The sequence below is a fragment of the Peromyscus californicus genome, unplaced genomic scaffold (assembly GCF_007827085.1).
Source record: "Peromyscus californicus insignis strain IS unplaced genomic scaffold, ASM782708v3 Scaffold_8__1_contigs__length_139910024, whole genome shotgun sequence".
Lineage (NCBI taxonomy): Eukaryota > Metazoa > Chordata > Mammalia > Rodentia > Cricetidae > Peromyscus > Peromyscus californicus.
Genome location: NW_026294606.1, coordinates 73,732,376 through 73,755,403, shown reverse-complemented (window position 1 = coordinate 73,755,403; position 23,028 = coordinate 73,732,376). Strand labels below are relative to the sequence as shown.

Here is a 23,028-nt window from a genome sequence, read left to right as displayed (position 1 = left end):
CTAATTGTGAATGTTAACAGTGTGTGCAGAGAATGTCCATTGTAGCTCCCCCGCCCCCTCCCCCAAGATGTTTAGAGCCTGAAGACGGCTTCCCTACAGAGACTGCTCCTGCTGAGATTAGCTAAACCTGCCTCTGTTCAGCTGTATATAATAATGACACCTGTTAAATCAATTCCTGGAGCCATGCAGAACATGGCACTTCTTGCTGGTATTTATTGATTTCTCTTTGTAAGTTTTAAATTGCCGTACCTTCCTGTCTAGCTAAGGACACTTGGGATTGCATGAGTAAACTCTGATCTTTTTCTACTGGGTTCAAGTCTATTTTGACTTGATCTTACTTTTGTTTAGGGAAATTAGCCTTGTTCTGGTTTGTGTAATTTCCATCCTTGGTCTGTTTTTTTTTTTTTCCATTCTTTCTTTAACCTTTCTCTATTATCCTTACAAATAGCTGCATTTCCTTATGTTCTGTTATGTTTTTTAAGTTGTCAAAGTGTCTTTCAATCTCAGTGATCAGTCTATCCATCTACTGTATGTTCAGATTGTTCCATCATCTATCCACTGGCTTTTTTTATTACTTTTTCCCTGGCCTTTTATTTTCCCTTGGATTGAGGTTTTTCTCTTTCCAACCTTCTCTGATTTCTAGAAAATGCAATATTTGTGACTGGAGACATTGCTCAGTGATTGTGTACTGCTCTCGCAAAGGACCTGCTTTGGGGTCTCAGCACCCACATAGGCTGGCTCACAAATACCTGTAACTTCAGCTCCCGGGGGATCCAATGCCCTCCTCTGGTCTCTTTGGGCACTTGCACTCACATGCATATGTGTACACACACACACACACACACATACACACATACACACACACAAAGCTAACAAAATCAATTTTAAAATGAAAAATGTAATGTGCATACTAACAAGAAATTTCCTCAATAGTTGAGCTTTGCTCTCAAGCAATACAGACATGCAAGGGTCAGCCCGTGTCAGCTGCTCCCCTCCAACTCTATCGTAACATCTTCCAGAAGTTTGTTTTTATTTTTTACTCCATGATGTGGACAATGTTCCTTCCTGGCATAGTTAGGCCAACACTTAGATTTACTTACTGGCATGTCACTGACCACTGTTACTTGTAATGTAGGCTGATACTCTAAGATCATTTTCGACCTCAATTATGACGTTTAGAAGTTCCTTCAGTGGAAGTCATTGGTCATAAATAGCCACAGCTTCTATGTATCTTTTGGTGGAATTATTTTGCTTTTCACTCTTGAAAGTGCTGTGTTGCTGGAGGAACAGTAATGGGTTGAAGCGGTATTTTCCCTTCATTTGGAGATGCCAATGTCTCTGGTGTTGCTGTACTGACTCCGCAGTCTGTAAGTGACTTCCTTTTAAGAGCCTCTCTGTCAGCATATTCTGAGGCTTTGGTGTAATGTGTGGGATTTCATGTCAGTATCCTGCTGGGACTTCTGTGGCTTTAGTACCTTCTCAGTTCTGTGCTTTCTAGTAGCACCTTCCCCTCCTTACGCTCTATCATCTCCTCCATGAACGCCCTAAAAATGGGCTGAGTGAAGCCCCTCTCCTCCACATTCCTTTCTTGTTCCCGCATTCTCCCTGGGCTGCCCTCTGCCTAACTTCCTCACAGTTCCTTTCCACTCCGCCGATTCACTTTTAGCTCTGTCTAATCTACAGTTGAATCTGTTCAGCAAGTTTCAAATTTCACTTGTTTTGTCTTTCTCTAAAAACAACACCTTTTTCAAAATGACCTCGTCAGCTTTTAAATACCACTTGTCATATTTGCAGCCTTTTGTAAAATGAAACAGTTTTATCTTAGCATGAATCCCAGAAGCAGACTACTTGCCTACAAATCTAAACACTGTCGTTTACACAAGAGGCAAGTTTCCTCCCATGGATCCTGAGGGGAGTAACAATTCCTCCCATAGTGCATGTGTGGTGTTGTTACTAACGTAATCCAGCTCTTAGAGGGTCTGATTGTTTTATCTCATTCACTCTTGCTGATGGAGACTGTTTTTTCCTGAAGCACATGCCCAGTTTCCGCTTTACTATGATCAGCATTTGTCATATGGTATTTGTCATACCATATCGAGTTCAATGTACCCAAATGATGTTTGTCCTTTCCTGTGTCTGAAGATACCCAGAGGCTGCTTCTGCAGACCACCAGGAAGGAGGATTTATGCAGGCATTTGAAAGAACAATTGATCCTGTGACCTGGAAAATCAGCATGAGGTTCACAGCAACCCAGAATCATATAGAATTCCCAGGAAAGATTTTTTTTTAGAGGAATGTTTACATTAAGAACCAAAGAGTTTATCAATAACTAAAGCTATCCAGAACTGCTATGAAGCCAGTTGACTGTTAACATCTCATTCTTCTACAGTCAATTTGTTACAAGAAACTACTAACCTTGGCTATAAGCATCTGTATTTTTAGGCTAAATATTGTTGCCTCCTTCAAAATCCAGCCTCTCTTTGCTCTCAAGCAGCCAGAGAGAGCCTTAATTTATAAATTGTTTGTTATCTGTTCATTTTGGCCAAGATGTCTTGAGGGCCGCTTTAAAGTTTCCTTAATGGTATATTGACATCTCTATAACATTCTAAATTTATCCTGTGCATAAATTCTTAGGAGAAATATCTCGTAATTTCCTCCCCATTTTCCATAAGCAATTTGCTCTGAAGACCTAATATAGTCCCGAAGGACTCTTTTGCTGCAGAATAATGAGGAAAGCCATGGCTTTGATTACAGATCCCAGTGGTCCTTCAGGGTTGATTATTGATGGGCAGACATTTCCCAGCCCCCTTTGAGGAAATGTCACTTAAAGGGATTTGTCCCCAGTCAAAGTAGAGGTGAGGAAAATAATCTCCTTCATGCTAGTGGATTTCATGGAGTGAGTGGGTGTTCAGTAGCAGAAAAACAAAACAAAAATACCTCAGACCAGGCCCTTCCTGTGTGCCAGCCTCAGCACAATGCAACTTTGTTGGTTTTGAGTCAGGGTCTCACATAACCCAGGTTGGCCTCCAACTCACTCAGTAGATGAAGATAGCCTTGAACTCCTAATCCTCCTGCCTCCACTTCTCAGTGCTGGGCTTACAGGCATGAGCCCACACATTTCAGCTCAGTGTCATTTTTAAATGGGTGTCGTTATTTCCAGTATAGTTTTTTTGTTGTTTTGTTTTTTGAGACAGGGTTTCTCTCTGTTGCCCTGGCTGTCCTAGACTTGCTCTGTAGACCAAGCTGGGCTCAAACTCACAGAGATCCGCCTGCCTCCGCCTCCTGAGTGCTGGGATTAAAGGCGTGCACCACCACCACCAAGCTTCTAGTATAGTTTTTAAACATTGGAAACTAGTACTCTTTCCATCCCTCCAGTTCACTTTAGCAGACACCATGCAAATAAAAACTCTTGAGTCACAACAGTGAGTCTCTTCTCTCCCTTGGGCTCCCTGTCCAGCTGAGAGGGGGCAGCATGCTGAGGACCACTTCCAGCTCAGCCTTAGTAAGCTCCGCCCTTGACGTCCCCACCCCACCGCCGCCCCAGAGCTTGGATCTTGTAACATTTTACAATCACGCCTCCAGCTGCAGCTAATTGCTTTTCCAACCCATCCCATATCTCATTATTTTCCATCTCGTGTGGTCTCAGCAGACTGATTGCTTGCCTGTGGCCATAAGACAGTATTCAGAGTGAATAAAAAGATGTCACATTAAAATAAGCCAAACTATTCTAAAGCCAGAAGTTCTGCCTGTCTCAAGTACCCACCCCTTAGAAAGCGCGCCTGTTTCCAGGTCCCTCCCACCATGCAATGTACGTTGATCCCCAAAGCTCCACCCTGACTCTTAGGTTGACTAAAATGTCTTTGAATAGAGAGGGCAGACTTTTGGTCTCTCAGCCCCAAACCCCATCTCTAAGGATAGATCTAGGAATATATTCTCCTCCATGCTAAGGAGAGCTATAGGAAAGAACAATTAAGAGGGGGTTTTCTGATGCTCACATTTCCCTAAGCTGAAAAGCCTGTCACCACTGCTCCTTGTCTTGTGATAGCAGCTAGCACAGTGTGAGAATATGCAGTGTGGCAGGTTCTGACGTCAGTGTTGGATTCGCATTAGCCCCTTGAATTCTCAACGTGACTTAATCAAATTGGCGTAGAGTTCCGGTTGTTTTCCTCCTTGTGCTGAGTAAGGAGGAAAAATGAGTATTAAACAATGTCTATTCTGTATCCTGTGTCTTTGGTTTTCCTTGTGTGCCTCACCAGCAGGTTCTCTCACTTTGGAAAAATCTTATTTCTAAGAAGCATCGCATTGAAAATCTTCAGGTGACTAGGTTGTCTTCAGATGAATAATGCCCTAGTCAACCTGACAAACTTTAATACATGTCTCAGCCTCCAGACAGCCAGCTGTGGCCACGGACTGAGTTCTTGTTGGCTGTTCACAGGAGGAGAATTTTCCACCATTTCCTAGAAAGGCAGCCATGTGAGCCTGGACTCAATTTCCCCTTGGCATGGGCTGACCACAGTCCAAGGCTCTTGAACTTTAAGCAACCTCAGGATGAAAGGCTTGCATAGTGCACCCAAGTTCATGTACCATGGACTGCCACCCCAAATAGCCCTACCTCTCAGCTGCATGCACAGAGGAGAGGAATAGACATCTCTCTTGCTTCAGCCATTCCTGCTTTGGGCTTCTGTTGTGTGCAGCTGCCCATAGTCCTGGGTGAGAGAGACACATGGGGCTTTAGATGAGGTCACGTGGGAAAAGAGTCAGTCATTTTTCCAAGTCTGTATGGCTAGGAACAGAAACATCTGAACTTTATAGCTTAGAAAATTTAGGACTATCTACCCCCTATATGATATGCTAAGAACATAAAGGAAAATGGGAACATCAGGTTAGTATTATTATCTGAATAAAATCTAGTCACTTGAGGATTTAAGACACATGTTCTCACTTAGAAATCAGATTTTTCCAAAATGAGAGAATTTACTGGAGAAGTGTATCAAGAAAACTGAGAACATACAAAACTAAGATTATTTAAACACTTTTTCTTACTATGTGACTTAAATGTGCTTTTAATTGCTGGCCTGGGCCATTTTCATAATCGGCCTCAGTTTCTCATAGGCCAGCTGACCTTAGAATAAGAGTTCAGAGATGCTAACCTGCCTCGGGAAACATGCATTGATTTACATACAGTTTCATTTTCTGCTAATTAAAGTCCTAGACGCTTAAACCATACTTGCTATGATCCCTGCAGAACATAGTGTACACCTTGGTTCCTGTCTGAAATTCAAACAGTTGTGATTCATGTTAATTATTTTCTTCAAACAACCAGTGAAGCAGCCTAGCAGGTAAAGGTACTTGTCGCCAAGCCTGATAACCCAAGTTCAATCCCTGGGACCCACATAGTCCCACAGGTTGTCCTCTGACCTCTATTCATGCCTGTGTGTGCATGCACACACACATATGCACACACATACACACACACAGGAGATACATTTTTCTGAATAGTGGCCAAAATGTATGTGTTAATAACTTTCATTTGGCTTGATACAGACACCTGAGAGGAACAACTTCAATGAGAAAAGACCTGCTCTGGCTTATGGTTGCAGATGTTTTAGTCTGAACTTGGCTCCATCTTTGCAGAGGCCTCTGGTAAGGTGGTGTATTATGACAGAAGGGCCTAGCAGAATAAACTGCTCACCTCAGGGCAGACCTTCCTGCAACCAGACCCCGCCTCCTCCTAATCTTTCCAGCTATGCCCTATCAATGGATCAACCCACTGAGGATGGCAGAAGTCTCATGATCCAGTCACTGCTCCAAAGATTGGCTGATGACCAAGCCTCGACCTAGGAATCCTTTCGGGCTGCCTTTGGATTCATCCTACGACAGTTTTCCAAGCCTGTAAACAGCTGAAGGGTGTCCCGTGCTGTCATTCAGTCGTTGCATTCTAGGGCTCTCATTTGGGTCTCCAAAGCTTTCTTGCTGCCAACACCGGCTTTACAGATGTGGGTTGGATTCCACTTAACCCAGCCTGTCCAGCATTTTTGGGGGTGACTAAACTTCTGGAAGCGTCTCACTGATACTAGTGACGTCATATACTGACTCCCACAGCCACTCCTCCATCCTCTGCACTATTGTTATCATAGGTCATAGCTGCCACTTCCCATCATGAAGACTGGAGGTCCAGGGTGAAGCAAGACCTCCTCAAGGCAATGCTTGCTCTTTCCTATGCTAATTCCTCAGCAGAAGATGCCCTAGGAGAAAGCCATTTCATTCCATGGGCTTTGGCCAACACCGAGGCAGGATAGGCCCAGAGCCGATGGACTCACATGGGCACAAGATCATTCATCAGCTGGACTACTTAGCTCTTCCCCTGGGGAGACTGGGTTCTCCCTATTAAAAGAAACTTTCAGGGTGGCATTTCCTCTAGAACAGTGGTTCTCAACTTTCCTAATGCTGTGACCCTTTAATACTGTTCCTCATGTTGTGGTGATCTTCAACAATAAAATTATTTTATTGCTACTTCATAACTGTAATTTTGCTACTGTTATGAATTGTAATGTAAATATCTGATATGCAGGATATTCAGTGTACAACCCCTCTGATAGGGTTGTTTACCCCTCAAAGGGTCGCAATCCACTGTTCTAGAAGTTGACAAAGTTGGACAGTATAGCCTTTGCAGAGTAGGGGATAGGGAAGCCCAGAGTGAGAGCTACTCAGAATTGCTGTTCCAAGGGATAGGGTCATTTGTCAGAATGTTTGACTTTGGTCTGACTGATGTTGGTGCTGAGCTGCTTTTTCAGAATCTTGGTCTATAGTTTCAAAAAATAAAAAAAAGTTTTGTGCCTGACCTCTGTAATGCCAGCACTCAGGAGGCTGAGGCTCTCACTGTATATCCCACAAGTTGGAGTCTAGCGTGGGATATACAGTGAGAGCCTCTCTCAGAGACAAAACAGAAACTACCAGGACTGTGAAGATGATCCTGTCACTTTTCCTCAGTGGCTCTGCTTGCCCAGAAGCACCTGAGAATGACTGGGATACAGCTGTGTGGTGAAGCACTTGTCCAGCCTATATGAGGGCCTGGCTTCAAGCCTGAGCACCAGAAACAAACAAAGAAAAAAAACAAAAAAACATGTGGCAAAAGAAGTGGGCTATCCACAGCCACGTGAATGGTGCCTAATTCATGCAGACACTTCTCTCTGCTGAGCGTCATGCAGTAGCCAGCAGTGCATTTAGATTTTACACAAGGTGGTGGCAAAAGCAATGGGCAGAACAAGTGAAGCTGTGTGCCAGGTAGAAGCATAGCCACACATTCAGCCAAATGCCAGAAGAGACCACAGAGGGACCACCCTCTTCCTTGTTAACTCCCGCCCGCCGTAATTCAGACCTTTGATAGAGTCAGTATTTCCCAAGCAAAGAAAAGTTACCAATTGGTTGCTTTCTATGAAAAGCACTTATTTTATTAGCTCCAACTACACTTTTCCTAACATGCTTCATACCCTACATTAGCAGCTCTCAACTTTCCTAATGCTGCAACCCTTTAATACAGTTCCTCATGTTGTGGTGACCCCCAACCGTAAAATTATGTCATTGCTACTACTTCATAATGCTGGTTTTGCTACTATTAGGAATCATCAGGTAAATATCTGATATGCAGGATATCTAATATGCGACCCCCAAAGAGGTCATGACCCACAGGTTGAGAACCACTGCTCTAGAGAAATCACACAATTGTCTTTGGCTGGCTTTGTTTTCTTGGGTACCTTTCCTAGGTCTCTCTCTCTGACCCTGCTACTCAGCTCTAAACATTCTTGCCAGAATCCTGAGCATGTGTCTAGGTGCTGCTCAACCTTTCTTGCTGGCTTTAGAAATCTTTGAGGGCAGGAATTGAGTTCCGCTGCAGACAGTACACAATTGTTGGACAACAACAGAAATCAGTCAAGAAAATAAAAAAAAAATCACAACTGTTGAGGACTGGGTCATGATCAAGAGACCAAATCCAAGAATCAGTAAGTAGAAGCAGCAGCTGAGATAAAACTCAAAATCTATTCAATGGAATTGTAACAGAGCATTCCCCAAATCTGGGCAAAGAAATGGATATCCAAGCACAAGAGAACCCCAAATGGACATGGCCAGAAAAGAACCTCTCCAGCACACATTATAGTTCAAATGCTCAGGCTGCAGAACAAAGAAACAGGATTAAATTCTGTAAGAGAAAAACTCCACTTACAAGAGCAACCCCACCAGAATATCATCAGACTGCCTAGCAAAACCCCTCTAAGCCAAGAAATCATGAATGACATATTTTAAGCTTTGAAAGTGGAGAACTGCCAACTAAGATTACTATATCCAGCAAAATTATCTCTTAAAATCCACGGAGAAATAAAGACATTCCCAAACATGCATAAACTAAAGCAATTCATGACTTTTAAGCCAACACTCCAGAAGATATTTAAGAGAACCCAGTTCCAGTTTGCTTTCTGTTGCTGATATAAAACACTGACTAAAAGCAGCTGTCACAGTCTGTCATGGAGGGAAGACAAAGCAGGAACTTTAGGCAGGAACCTATAGCCAAGATCCATGGAAGAAACTTGCTGGCTGACTCTCAGGCTCCAACATACCTAGCTTTCTTATACAGTCCAAGATCACCTGCCTAGGGATGGTACCGCCCACAGTGGGTTGGGCTCTTCTGTATTAATAACCAAGAAAATCTATAGACATGCCCACAAGTCAGTCTTACCTAGGCAATTCCTCAATCAAGAATTTCCTCTCAGATGATGACTCTAGGCTGTGTCAAGTTGACAAAGTTAACTAGAATAAATCCTATACACAGAAAAGGGGGAGGGGACCACACATAGTCACAGGATCATATTTGTTTCATTTGGCAATACTGGAGATTGAACCTAGGTATTCATGCATGAGAGGCAAGTGCTCTACCACTTTAATATAACTCAGTACCTATTTATAAATGGGATGGAAAACAAAGACCGTACTAGGAATTTAGTATGTTTTTATAACAATATAATTGTATAGAGATTGTTTACCATGAAATCTTGGACTTAATGGCAAAATCTTGAAAAGTTTCACCACTGACAACAGGAACAAAGAAGGAATGATTGGAAATACCAATTCTATTTGGGAAAGAAGAATGAATCTAAGTGATTAATTATTAAAAGTGAGCAAGTTAGACTGGCTAGGCAGCTCAGCAGGAAAAGGCACTTGCTGCCAGGCCTGGTGGCCTGAGGTTGATCCCTGGGATGCACATGGTAAGAGAGAGAGAGATGACTCAAGCAGATTGTCCTTGATCTCTGTATGTGCTGTGGCACACATTCGCTTACACACACACACACACACACACACACACACACACACACACACACACACCCCTACCTCTCCTAAGTTACTTTTGGCCATGGTACTTGTCACAACAACAAAAAGGAAAACTAAAATAAACCTTTAGCCAAATTAACCAAGGATGATTTGACGTTTGCAAATCGATAGCCATATAATAGCACAAGCAGAAACCCAGGACCATCTGAAAATATAGAAAGAGCTATCGATAAACCCATCAATGAACTCAATAAGAGAGCCCTCTCTTAATATAATAAAGACAGTATACAACAAATCTACAGCCAATGTCATACTAAATGCGGAAAAGTGAAGCATTTTTCTAAAGTAAGGAGCAAGACAAGAGGGTCTGTCTACTGCTGCCCCTCTTCTTTAATACAGTGCTTGAGCCAGGGCAGTCACAGAAATGAAAGGGATAAGAAATAATAGGAAAGAAATAAGCCAAATTATTCTTTTTTAACAAGATATGATTCTATACTCAGAAAACTTTAATAACGGTCCCAAAAGTCTCATATCTGATAAATATTCAGCAAAGTACCAGGAAACAAAATCAACATTCAAAAGTCAATACTTTCTTCTATACCAATATGGAACCCACAGAGAAAGAAATAAGGAAAGTGGTACAATTTGAAATAGCCTCAAAACCCAGACAAACAGGCAAAAACAGGACTGAAACTAACTGAGGATGTAAAAGGCCCCTACAAGGAAACCGTCAAAACTCTGGAGAAATTGAGGACCATAGAAAAGAGAAGTGACCCCACTATTCACGGATAGAGAAAATGGGTGCTGGTAAAATGGGCACACTGAAGAAAGCGGTCAGATCCAAGGCAATCCCCACCTAATTCCCACAACATTTGCCACAGAATTAGAAAACAATATCAAATTCATATAGAAGTCCAAATAACCCCAAATAGTCAAAGCAATCCTGAGTAAAAGAGTGACCAAACACACCATGAAGCCAGGACAACACAGCCACACTCAGTGGCTGTATCCAGATTTGTGGAGGAAAGAGACTACAGCTGGAGCAGAAAATATTGGATGCTGTGGACATCATTCTGTATAAATAAAACATTGATTGACCAGTGGCCAGGCAAAAAGTATGGGCAGGACAAGGAGAGAGGAGAATTCTGGGAAGTGGAAGGCTGAGTGAGAGAGTGGCTGCCAGCCGCTGCCATGACAAGAGCCATGTAAGGTACCGGTAAGCCACGAGCCACGTGGCAAGGTACAGATTTATAGAAATGGGTTAATTTAAGATATAAGAACAGTTAACAAGAAGCCTGAGCCATTAGGCCAAACAGTTTAAATAATATAAGCGTCTGTGTGTTTATTTTATAAGTGGGCTGTTGGACTGCCGGGGCTTGGTGGGATCTGGAGAGAAAACTTTCCAGCTACAATTGGATGCAAATATTGAAGAATGGACAGCATCTTTAATGAATGGTGCTGGGAACACTAGATGTCCCAATATGTATCTCACCCAGTATGTATGGAAATCAACTTAAAATGGATCTAAGACCTTAGTGTAAGACCTGCAACTTGAACATTTCTAGCAGAAAATGTAGGAGAAACACTTGAAGATGTTGGCATGCAGTGGTTTCCTGAATAGGACTCCAGTGGTTCAGTGAAAAGAGCGAGGATTAACACTTAGGTTAATCTCAGATGAAAGGGCTGCTGCACAGCCAAGGAAACCATAGACAGAATGAAGATACAACCTCCAGAAGGAAGGAGATCATAGTTAGCTATTCATTTATTTGACAACAGGCCAACATCCAGAAGATCCAAAGTACTTAACAACTCAACAACAAAAGAATAATTCAGTCAATAAATGTAATTTAAGAATTTTAAAGTAGCACAAATGGCCAGAATGTGAAAACATGTGGAGCATCCCTGGCTGTCAGGGGAATGCAAATACTATACCATAGCAGGCAGATGGCTGTCAAGAGGATAAACAGCAAAAAATGTTAATGAGATTGTGAGGGAAGAACACGTGGACATTGCTGGTGGGAATGTAAATCATTCCATTTACCATGCAGAACCAAGTAGAAATGCTTAAGAAACCAACCAACCAAACCACTAAAAATAGGGGCTGGAGAGACGGGTCAGCAGTTAAAAGTACTGGCTGCTCTTCTAGAGGACCCAGGTTCAATTTCCAGCACCTACATGGAGGCTCACAACCATCTGTAACTCCAGTTCCAAGGGATCCAATGTCCTTGTCTAGCCTCTGCTGGTACCACACTCACATAGTGCATGGACATACATGAAGGCAAAATACCCATATGCATTAAAATAAATAAGAACTACTATTATGATCCAGTTACATCCATCCTGAGTGTACTCAAGGGAATCAAAGCCAGCATATGATAGAGACAACTCCATACTATGTTTATCTTGGCATTGTTCATGATACCTTAGAGATATGGCCAGCCTAGGTGTCTAGTAATAGATGAATAGGTTAAAAACTATGCTATATACTCACAATGGTGTATTATTCAGTCACAAATAACAAAATCAACCTTTTTTTTTTATACAGGAAATGCAGATGCGGCTAAAGTTCACCTACAGGAAATAAGCCAGACTCAGACAAATCTTGTGCACTGTTTCCTCTCATGAGAAAACTAGAAGAACAAAAAAGATGACTTGGAAGTAGTAGAGGGACAGCTGGGGACACACGCAGGGATCTAAGGGTGGACGACAGTAAGATAATGGAAGTGGGGGGTGGGAGGTAGATAGGACCAAGCATGACATTCAAGAAAATGCCATGGTTGTTTTATGCGGTGTGCATCAGTGGTCGCAGTAAGGGCCCCTCGAGAGCTACTTCTGATGTGCTTCAGGGAGCTGGGCTTTGCTGAGTCAGTGAGTGGCCTTCGTGTCTACAAAGGGGAAAGAACATTTTTCGAATAAAATCTCTACATGCAAAAGGGATAAATGGGCTGCAAGTAAGTACACAAGGGATTCTCTCTTCATGGGTAACTAACTGACTTGATATTTTTCTGTCAGCTTGACACAAGCTGAAATCATCTGGGAAGAAGAACCTCCATTGAGAAAAGGCCTCCATCAGATTGGCTTGTAAGCAAGTCTGTGGGGCATTTTCTAGCTTAGTAGTTGATATTGGAGGACCCAGCCCACTGTGGACAGATCTGTCCCTAGACAGGTGGTCCTGGGATATATAAGAAAGGTAGTTGAGCAAGCCATGGGGAACAAGCCAGCGTGCAGCATTCCTCCATGGTCCCTACTTCAGTTCCTGCCTCCAGTTCCTGCCCCGACTTCTCTTCATGATGGATAACAACTGCAAGCTGTATAAATAAACCCCTTTCTCCTGAACTTGCTTTTGGCCATGGTGTTTATCACAGCGATAGAAAGCAAACCAAGAGGCAAACCAAATGAAATGGATGGAGATTGACCTCTCTATACTCCTGAACATAGCTAAAATTCAGATGATGGGCTGTGTCGAGGATTGATGAGGCTGTGGAGGGACAGGGCCACCCACAGTCCTGCTGATGTGAACACACAATGCACAGTTCAGAAAAGCTGTCTGGAGCCTCCTTCAAAAGCTAAATATGGCATTCCTGAATGACGCAGGGAGGGCTCATCTCACTATTTGCCCAGGAGGAGTGATAGGTATGTCTGCGAAAAGACTTCTCTATAAACGTCCACAGTAACTTGGCTTGTCAAACTCAAATCAGGAAAGAACTCCTTTGTCTACCAATGGGTAATAGATAACTAGTCACACAGCATATCCCTGCAATGAGATACTATTTGGTCATCTGAAGAACAAAACTACTGATCCACACAATAACATGCATGGAGCCGGGAACAGTTAGGATGGAAGAAGCCAGACAGACTAGGAATCACAGTCTATAACTCCATTTACACAAAAAAATTGAGAACACTCAAAACTTGGTTATAGTGACTGAAAGCAGAACAGAGCTTGGAGAAGAAGGGGTGGGAAGGAAAGACATTAAAACAGAGCATACAGTGGAGTGATTTAGGGTGGCCCCCGTTGTCCCCACATAACAGCATTTACTGCCTCATCTAATCCTCACTCCTGGAGAAATTTGTTTGTGAGCAACACACTACCTCAATGTTGGGGTTGGGGTGGGGTCTCATCTCCAATAGATTAGGTAAAATTTCACCTTCTGTGGTGCTAGCCCACACTATCCCTTGCTGGATTTTTCTTTTCTTCACCTTTCTATTTTGGTGGGCTTGAGGTCAGTCCAGGGACTGCAGCATGCTACGCACATGCTCTGCCACTTCGATGCTTCCCTATGCCCACTTGCTAGCTTTGATGTGGCCATGGCTATGCTGGGAAGAGCATGTGTCAAGGAAGGGAAGGCAGCCGTGGCCAACAGCCTGCAAAGAACAGAGTCTGAAACAACCAACTGAATCTGGACACAGAGCAGAATCACCAGGTCCATATTTTAGGCAAGATCCAATCCCAATTGATACCTCAGTCCCCCAAATCCTGATCCCATGTTCCCTGAAACCACGTCTGCACTCCAGGTTCTTACAAGTCTGTGGCTATTTGTTTCACAAGAACAGATAACAAACACAAGACACACAATAAGAACAAGTAAGTGAACTGCATGCCAGTGATGAGGGGCATCGCAGCCAAGGGCGTGGCTAAAGTTAAGTACTGGAAATACCCAATGCTCATCTGCGGAGCAACTGGACCCGCCCATGCTGGAGTGTGAATAGGTGCTGCCTCTTAGAAAATGCAATGGACTGACAACCTCTAACTTAGACCCCAAAACATAGCCACCTGTGTACAAAAAGTGTATGTAAAACATATACCATGGTGTCCAAAGATAGGAGTCATGCCAACTTGACCAAGGCCAGTCAACAAGATTAAACTTCATATACCAACACCATGTTGGCTTAACCTCACAGCTACAAGTGAGAGAAAAGTAAAACACAGTATCCAGTCATTCACAAATCGTAGGGTCATGTTTGGGGAACAGTGTGAAGGAACCTCTGTGATTTTCTATTTCTTTAATTTTTCTGGGAGCTACTCCCAACCTTGTAGACAGTGAGCTATAAACTTGTGTTTTGTGTGTTCATGCATAGGTTACACTTCATGAAAGTCTTACTCAAAGACCCATTTACGTCAAGTGGAGCCAGTTTTAAAATCACTCTATTCCTATGGCTGTGTGGGATTTTTACCACGGCATGCTCAGTTGTCTTTGATCACAACGACTATTAAGGTGGGCTGCCATAGACTGGGTGGCTTATAAACCACAAGAGTTTATATCTCACAGTGCTGAATGGAGGAAGTCCAAGATGAAACTTTTGTCAAATTTGAGGGTGAAGGCTTGCTCACTGGATCTACACCAAGGTCATCTTGTGGGGAAGAATGAAGTCTCTGGAGTCTATTGTATGTGGGTGTTAATTCCACTCAGGAGAACCCTGCTGTCATGATCTAATCACTTTGGAAAGCCCTGACCCAATACCACTTTGTTCTATACCATCTCATTGGGGCTATGTTTTTTTAAAATTATTTATGTTATTTTTAATTGTGTCTGTGTCTCTGTGTAGGTATGTGCACAAGAATGCCAGGGCTAGTGGAGGCCAGAGGCTTCAGATTCCCCCCCCCCATTCACCCAGAGCTCAAATTGCAAGTGGTTGTGAGCCAACCCACGTGAGTGCTAGGAACCAATCTCAGGTCCTCTGTACAAGTGGCACATGGTTTCAACAGCTGTGCAATCTCTCCAGCCCCTGTAGTTAGGATTTTAACACAGGAATTGGGCAGCAGGGAGGATGCAAAGAAACATTTTATTCCTGGCAATGTTAAAAATACATTTTAAAATTAAAAAAAAGTTCAACTCGATCCTTTGTTAAAAATAGGTACAAGAAGCCGGCCACAGTAATGCTTGCCTTTAATCCCTGTGCTCAGGAGGCAGAGGTAGGTGGGTCTCTGGGAGTCTAAGGCCAGCTAGATCTGCATAGCAAGTTCCAGGACAGCCAGGGCTATATAGAGAGACACTGTATCAAAACACAAAACAAACCAGGTACATGAGAAAACGGAGACAGGTGGACATTAACTGATGGGAGGGGACCTGGGATAGAGTTAAGATGTTCGTTCGAGTCCAATATATAAAATACTGTGGAGACTGAAACTTACTAATACAAAACCTGACCAAGTGCATGGACATCTACTTTCATAATAAGCCAAGTCATTTGAAATCAACGATCCTGAACAGGTTAATCAGTCTACTTGGAAGCTAGTGGATGCCCAGGGCCAGCAAACAGTAGCAGTCTGTGGGGCAGAAGGGACAAAAGGTCACAACCTAGCTTCAGCTGTTGTTTCTATAAGAGCTTCTAGAGATACAAGAGAGACACTGGTTCTTCACAGTCTCCATGACACAAATCCTTGGGGCAGGGAGCACTTGGAATTCAAGGCCAAGGATTCTCAGCTTGGAGGAGTTTTTTGGAGATCACCTGGATAGGCTTGGGGAGAACCATGTTCTCATTCTTTCCAATAGATGCTCCAAACCCAAGTGGCCCTGATCCTGGTAAGAGGGACCTTTCTCAGGCAGCTGGTATAGCAGGTTAGGGGGTGTGCACCCTCCGATGGGCAGAGCAGCTGCGTACATCCAGGTGGTACTGACTGGCTCTTCCTCACTCTTGGCTGAGTTTTTAAAAAGTCCATAGTTCATTCTCACTCGGAGCCACTGTTGAAAATCATGTCTTTGCCTCACTCTTCCCATCCTGAGTGGCTGAGAGGCCAGACCTTCTATGTTGTGACATGTGAATTTATATATCTTTATTTCCTATCACAACCCAGAATGAAACAGGGCACTAGTATTGAGGTAAACAGAGGTTGCTGTCAGAGTTGGTGGCCTGTAGCTACCATGCCACTCGTATCTTCTGTGGACCAATGTCAGACACCTGCTCAAAATAAACAAACAAACAAACAAAACAAAAATAACAAGGGCTCTCAGAGCCGGCTAGATGTGAAAGCCCAACACATTTTCAAGTAAATCAGAACATCTGATTTAACATTCTGTGTTCTGAGTAGTGCAGGGGATTTAGTAAATCAGAAAGCCCTGCCGAGCAGATGACAGCCAAAGGACCCACAGTGTCTCCAGGGATCACTAAATGCCCCCTAAGGGTCTGGGCTGGTGAAACGGGAGAATTATTGGTCAGTGGAGACAATTTCTTCAGTTTTAGTAGCATGCGTCCTTTGTTGCAGATGGCTTCTGGGGAGAGCAAGGGCCACCCCTAGGTGAGAGCTATGACACTCAGAAGGCAATGTGCTACATTCATGCATGGAGACAGGATCTGGAGCAGGAGGAGTCAGAGCTGGAGGGACAGACAGACTGCAAAGAGCAGCAAACCTTAGGTTCCCAATAAGTTCACCTTTAAACGCAAATGGCATGCATGACCTGTTGAATCTAGCAGGTGGAGCTGTGACAGGGATACACTTCAACTTGTCCTCAGATCCCAAATGCCAATTGCACAAATGACATTAGAGGAGGGACTTAACCCTGTCACTTCTAGGGAAAGCTCAGGACTTCTGAACGAGCTGCTGCCAGGCGCCTCTCAGGATTTCATGTCATGATGCTATGGCTTGAAAACGAAATGTCCCCCAGAGGTTCATGTTTTGAACATTTGGATCCCAGCTGGTGACACTGTTTTGGGAGGTTGAGGAGGCTTGAGGAGGCTTAAGGAGGCCGAGCTAGAGAGGAAGGCATGAGTTCAGAAGTTCTCCCCAGTTCTGTCTCTTCTTTCTTGCTGCTTCCTGACATACCTTCTCTACTCGCTCCTGCTGCCCTGAAGTTCTGTGTCGTCATGGACCCAGAAGCAGTGGAGCCAGGCACTGTGAGACCTCTGATACCATGAGCCAAAATACAGTCATCCCCCTAGGTCATGTTAGGTATGAATGACAGCCACAGCAGTCTAATAGACTCAGATGCTGAAGTGGAAAACACTGTTCAGGCTAAGAGAGTCAGCTGGACTCTGCGGAAGCTTAGTGCCAAATATAGATAGATTACGTCACTGTCTGCTCATTGTGTTTATTATTCATCTATCTATCTATCTATCTATCTATCTATCTATCTATCTATCTATCTATCTATCTATCTATCCATTGTTTTTCAAGACAGGGTTTCTGTGTGTTTATCCCTGGCTGTCCTGGAACTCACTAGAACAGGCTTGTCTTGAACTCAGAGATCCACCTGCCTCTGCTTCCCTAGCACTGGGATCCAAAGTGTGTGCCACCACTGCCTGACTGGCTGACTGCTAACTGACTAGTATTTCCAAGTAAAATCATTGCTTGGCTTGGCTCTCCTGAGTCATGGCCCCTCAGTTCCTGTGGCATATTTGTGTGTGAGTGCACACTCAAGTGCACATGGATGGATGTATATATGTGACTTAGGATTAAACCCAAGGTCTTGAAAATGCTAGGCAAGTGCTCTACCACTGAGTTTTATCTCTACCTTCTGTGGCATACTTTCATTGTTATTGTTTTTTAAACATAGAAGTTTACACTTTCTAGCCATTCCCTGCAATGGGCAAGAAAACTTCTGGAAATTCTGCAGGTATGCATAAAAGAGCAGTAAGCTCGTCATGAGCAGAGCTAACCACACAGTGGTTGAAAGACCTGGGTCACATTTCCTGCATAATTCCTGTCCACAAAGGAATTGCTTTTCATGGGATTCCACCTTGCAGCTGACCTCTGACCCTTAGGATTTCATTATCAGAGACTCTACCTTTTAAGTGTCCTCCTGTGTCTGAAGGCCTAAAGGACTTACTTTTCTTCATATGAATGATAGAAGGCAGTGAGTATTCTACAGAGGGTGATCTTGAATGAGGACAAGTGTCACCTGCTTCACACTTTCATCCTGTGTCCTGGGCTCTAAGAGCTGATAGCTACAGCAAAAGTTGCAATGAAGGAAGTCGAAAATTTTAAGAACAAGGTGCTTGAAGTTCCAGGCATGAGCACCAGGGGGCAGTACATAAGCAATCTTTTCCCGATAGTGTAGACTCGGCCCATTGTGAATTGTAGGAAACAACGCAAGTCACCCAACAGCACACCACCATGACGCTGAAGGATTTGCAGCAGGTCCTGCTCTTGGTTCCTCTTCTGTCTGTTGAATATAGACTTCATTTCTGTACTTTGAAAATGTTTGCTGACGCCTGCCACCTCCACTGCCGCTGCGCTCCAGTCAGACTCTTTTGGCCCAGCTTGACCTGGTCTGGAGGACCTGGGCTCTGCGGCAGGGCCGCGGCTCCCAATGGAAATCATATGAAACACTGTTTGATTGATACCTTCAGGAAAGATGTTAAAATATTGCAGAAGACAACAACACTAATGCATTTGAGAAAGTGATAAATTTGAGGGGAGGGGAAAAAGCAACTGATATCCTGATCTGCAGCTTGGCTGGATGTTAAGATGTCCATGGACATGAACAGCCAGGTGTCTGACAGCAATGAAGAGGACTATGACCCAAACTGTGAGGAAGAGGAGGAAGAGGACCCTGGGGACATAGAGGACTACTATGTGGGAGTAGCCAGTGATGTGGAGCAGCAGGGGGCTGAAACTTTTGATCCTGAAGAGTACCAGTTCACTTGCTTGACCTATAAGGAGTCTGAGGGTGCCCTTCATGAGCATATGACCAGCTTAGCCTCTGTCTTAAAGGTATCTCATTCAGTTGCAAAACTTACATTAGTTAATTTCCACTGGCAAGTCTCAGAGATTCTGGACAGGTGCAGGTCTAAGTCTGCTCAGCTGCTTGTCGAGTTCAGCCTAATCCATCAAAACACATCCCCACAGCCCATCCCCCTCACCACTGTGCAGTGTGTATGAAGTTGGTACGGAAGGAAAACCTGCTGCTCTCTCTGGTTTGCCAACATCAGTTTTGCCGAAGCTGCTGGGAGCAGCATTGCTCAGTACTTGCCAAGTATGGTGTTGGTGTAGGAGTCTCATGTATGGCTCAGGATTGTCCACTCCGAACACCAGAGGACTTTGTATTTCCCTTGCTTCCCAATGAAGAATTAAGAGACAAGTACAGGCGCTACCTCTTTAGGAACTATGTGGAGAGTCATTACCAGCTCCAGATGTGCCCTGGTGCAGACCGCCCCGTGGTTATTCCGGTACAGGAGCCTAGAGCTTGCGGAGCACAGTGCAATCAATGCAACGAGGTCTTCTGTTTCAAGTGTCGACAGATGTATTGCACCCCCCCCCCCCAGACTGCGCCACAACCCGGAAATGGCTCACCAAGTGTGCAGACGACTCGGAAACAGCTAACTACATTAGTGCTCACACTAAAGACTGTGGCAAGTACAGCATCCGTATTGAGAAGAACGGACGCTACAATCACATGCAATGTTCCAAGTGTAAGCACAGCATCTACTGGACGTGTCTAGGAGACTGGAAGATACATGGCAGTGAGTACTATGAGTGTAGTCGGTACAAGGAGAATCCTGACACTGTCAACCAGAGCCTTGCCCAGGCCAAGGAGGCCCTGAAGAAGTACTTGTTTTACTTTGAGAGGTGGGAAAACCACAGCAAAAGTTCGCAGCTAGAGGCACACACATACCATCAGACTTATGAGAAGATTCAAGAGAGGGTTAGGAACAATCTGGGAATGTGGGTGGACTGGCAGTACCTGCAGAATGCTGCTAAGCTGTTGGCCAAGTGTCGATACACCCTGCAATACACCTATCCATATGCGTACTACTTGGAGTCTGGTCCCAGGAAGAAGTTGCTTGAATACCAGCAGGCTCAGCTGGAGGCTGAGACCGAAAACCTTTGGTGGAAAGTTGAGGGTGCAGACAGCTATGACAGAGGGGACTTGGAAAACCAAATGCACAGAGCAGAGCAGAGCAGCGGAGAAGAACCCTGCTGAAGGATTCTCACAACACCTAAGCAGGGCTTCGGATGTGCCAGGGTGAGGAAGATGTGCTGGGGTGAGGCCTCCCAGCCATTGTACTGCATGCTGCAGGCTCTGCCTTTCACAACCCCAGGCCACAGCGAGGGCCCCACTCCTGAGAGACACTGGCAACACACCTCTTAGTCAATTGGTTTTCTCCTCATCTTCTTGCTTTTTGTTTCTACCAGGGTAGAGGTCATGGTGAACTGGTCTCTAGTAAGGACTTTGAAATTCTCCCTGGATGGTTGTTGGGAGGGAGGGAACTTTTTTTTTTCTCTCTGAATGGCTATTCATAGTATTAGATCATTACAACTTATGTAATTTTCAAAGGTTGTACAATTACAAAGAAAAAAAGGCAAACCATAGGATAACACAGAGCCCTTTTGAAAATAAATTGGCATTGGAGTGTTTACCCTCTAGCTATTTCACTTAGAATGTGACTTGATGCTGCCCACCCACTGAACCTCAGAATGTCTGCACTGCCAGGGTCCCTGGGGTGGACTCTGCTTTCCAGCATCATGTTTGGCCGTGGCTGGAGTCCCAAGGGAAGAGCATGGGTGGCAGATGGTGGGGAACTGAGTTGGCCTGCATACCAGGCATGGAGCCCAGGGAGTCTTGTACCTCCTGCCTTAGCTGGGCAGCAAGGGCACAGAGCAGAGCAAGGTCTCTCTAAGGACTTGCTTTTATTCTTGAATGTGAGGCTTACCCTAGTTGGGCCACCAAGCCAGAACCCGTGTCAGAGCAGAGGTGGGCTTTCGCACCTCCTGACTGAGAGACTGGTTCAGCATGGCGCTCCCTTTTGTCTCACAAAGATAAGAGTCCACCTTTGAAAGGAATCCTTCCCTAAACAAGTTTCCTTTTCTTTGGTTGTTCCTTTTGATCCAGTATTCAAGTGGTGTACTAGGGTCACATGTGACCATGTCTGACACTGTCTTACTGAGTTCTTGTGAACATCAGAGTTTCAAGGGCATGGGCTTTGTGGACCAAGAGCTAGGTTTGCACAAGTTACTTTTATGTTAACCTGGAGTGTGGCCAGAAGCTGCTCTGGGGTGGAGTGTGTTCCCCTTGCCTGGTTGCAACTGTCAGAGGACCCCATCTCTAGGGTCTGGGAGTCTACAGCCAGGAGAATCCCTGGTTTGTGGTCCCAGTTCCTTTACTAGAAGGGACTGACCGGAAGAAAGGACCAGTTCTTGCACAATCAAGGTCAATGGAACAGGCAGCTTGCCTGGTGTCCTTCCCATCTTGAACCTGGTCCTGTGGGCCTTAGAAAAGTTAGATCTGTGATCTCTGGGGTTTCCATGGCTTTGTTCAGTGCCTCCCCTCTGAGACTGGCAGAGCTGTCTATACTTGACAGGGCCTCCTTGAACTCCTAGGAGAGTCTATAGAGAACTCTGTGACTATTACGATGTGGATCCTTTGATAGTCATACATTTTCACCTCCAGTTAGCAATTACCTACGTTCCCCATAAAGCTATAAAATTGAGTTGTTCAAGATGGTGACAACTGTGACTCTTGGGGTACTTGGCCAGCTGCACGTTCTTTCACCTCCTCAGATTTTGTCTCTTCATGTTGTCCTGATAAGTGAGAGATGGTGGGGTGGATTGGGAGAAGTACTTTGGTATATAGTACTTGAACCCAAAATAACAGTGGGGGCTAATTGTAAACAAGGAGTATTCCTTCCCCAGGGCCCAGGAGTGGCATGTGAATTCTTGTGTTGATACAGACCTCTCCATCAGTGGCACTGCCATGACACAGGACCAGAGTTGCAGCTCTGCAGCCTAAACCCCCTTGGGTACTTTCTCAACTGCATAGCTGCCATGCTCCTACTCATAGGCTGTGACCTTGACTGTTGGCCCTACAGGATGCTCTGCCAGCCACAGATGGTGGTACTTCACTGTGGAGACCTTCCTCTGGTGCCCTCAGTGGCACCTTTGCTAAACATTATCAGGGACATCTTAAAGGTCAGGCAGGGGTGTGGTTTGGTTTGGTGTTGGCCCTGCAAAGACATGTTTTCATGAACTGACCAGATCCTTGGTTTTCTTCCAAGAAAAGTTGAGGCAATGTCATCTGCTCAAAGTTGAGTGGTTTATTCAAAATAAACTAAGTTTCTGATTAAAAAAAAAATGTTTACTGACCATCTCATACATGCCTCCCTAACTGGTATGGAAGAGGGGTGCTTCTAGCAGGGACCCAAATCCAAACTTCCTGGAGGGGGCAGCACCTAAGTGAAGACCAGAGGGATCACCAGAAAGCAGATGAAGGCCTAGATGTGGAGAACATTACAGGTGGAGGAAGCTACTTGTGGCACGGGCTTGTCTTAGGAGAGTGGTTGGCCCTGTGACTGCAGGGCAAGCAGAAGCCAGCTTGCACCCGTGGGGCAGGAATACCTAACTTGCATTACAAGTGTCTCCTTTGAGGCATTTTAGACAACAGGGGAAGTTAATGCCCTCTCTTTGAGGGGTCAGTGGCAGAGCACATTTTATCCAGTATGGAATTGCAGGCCTGGTGAGACCCTTCTACTCTGGCCCTATTCAGTTGTGAAGACAGAAGCAGTGTGATCACACCAATTGCAATGATGTATCTGGTCTGGAACCTTTTCCTCTCTGCCCCCCTTTCCAGGTAAGAGAAGGCTTTTTTGTGCCTTGGCTTCCTCAAGCTGACATCAGGTGCAAACGTGGACTTTTCAGGAAGAGTGCTGGCCTAGAAAGGAGACCACCATCATGGAGGGAAGAGATAGGAGCCCCAAGACTTGTGTGGGTCCCTAACAAAAGGGCTGGAAACCCAGAAAGGGGGAAAGCTGGCCAAGAGAGGAGACTGGCCT

The 23,028-nt window shown here is 44.6% G+C and overlaps 1 protein-coding gene across 1 annotated transcript; it reads left to right on the top strand.

The window, feature by feature from the left end:
• Positions 1 to 18,686: 18,686 nt before the first annotated feature.
• On the top strand, positions 18,687 to 20,203 carry LOC128104098 (E3 ubiquitin-protein ligase ARIH2-like). The gene is given in 4 exon segments (XM_052728860.1): positions 18,687 to 19,067; positions 19,070 to 19,509; positions 19,512 to 20,150; positions 20,153 to 20,203. Coding segments are annotated over 4 exon segments (1,470 nt in total). The 5' UTR covers positions 18,687 to 18,727.
• Positions 20,204 to 23,028: the final 2,825 nt, after the last annotated feature.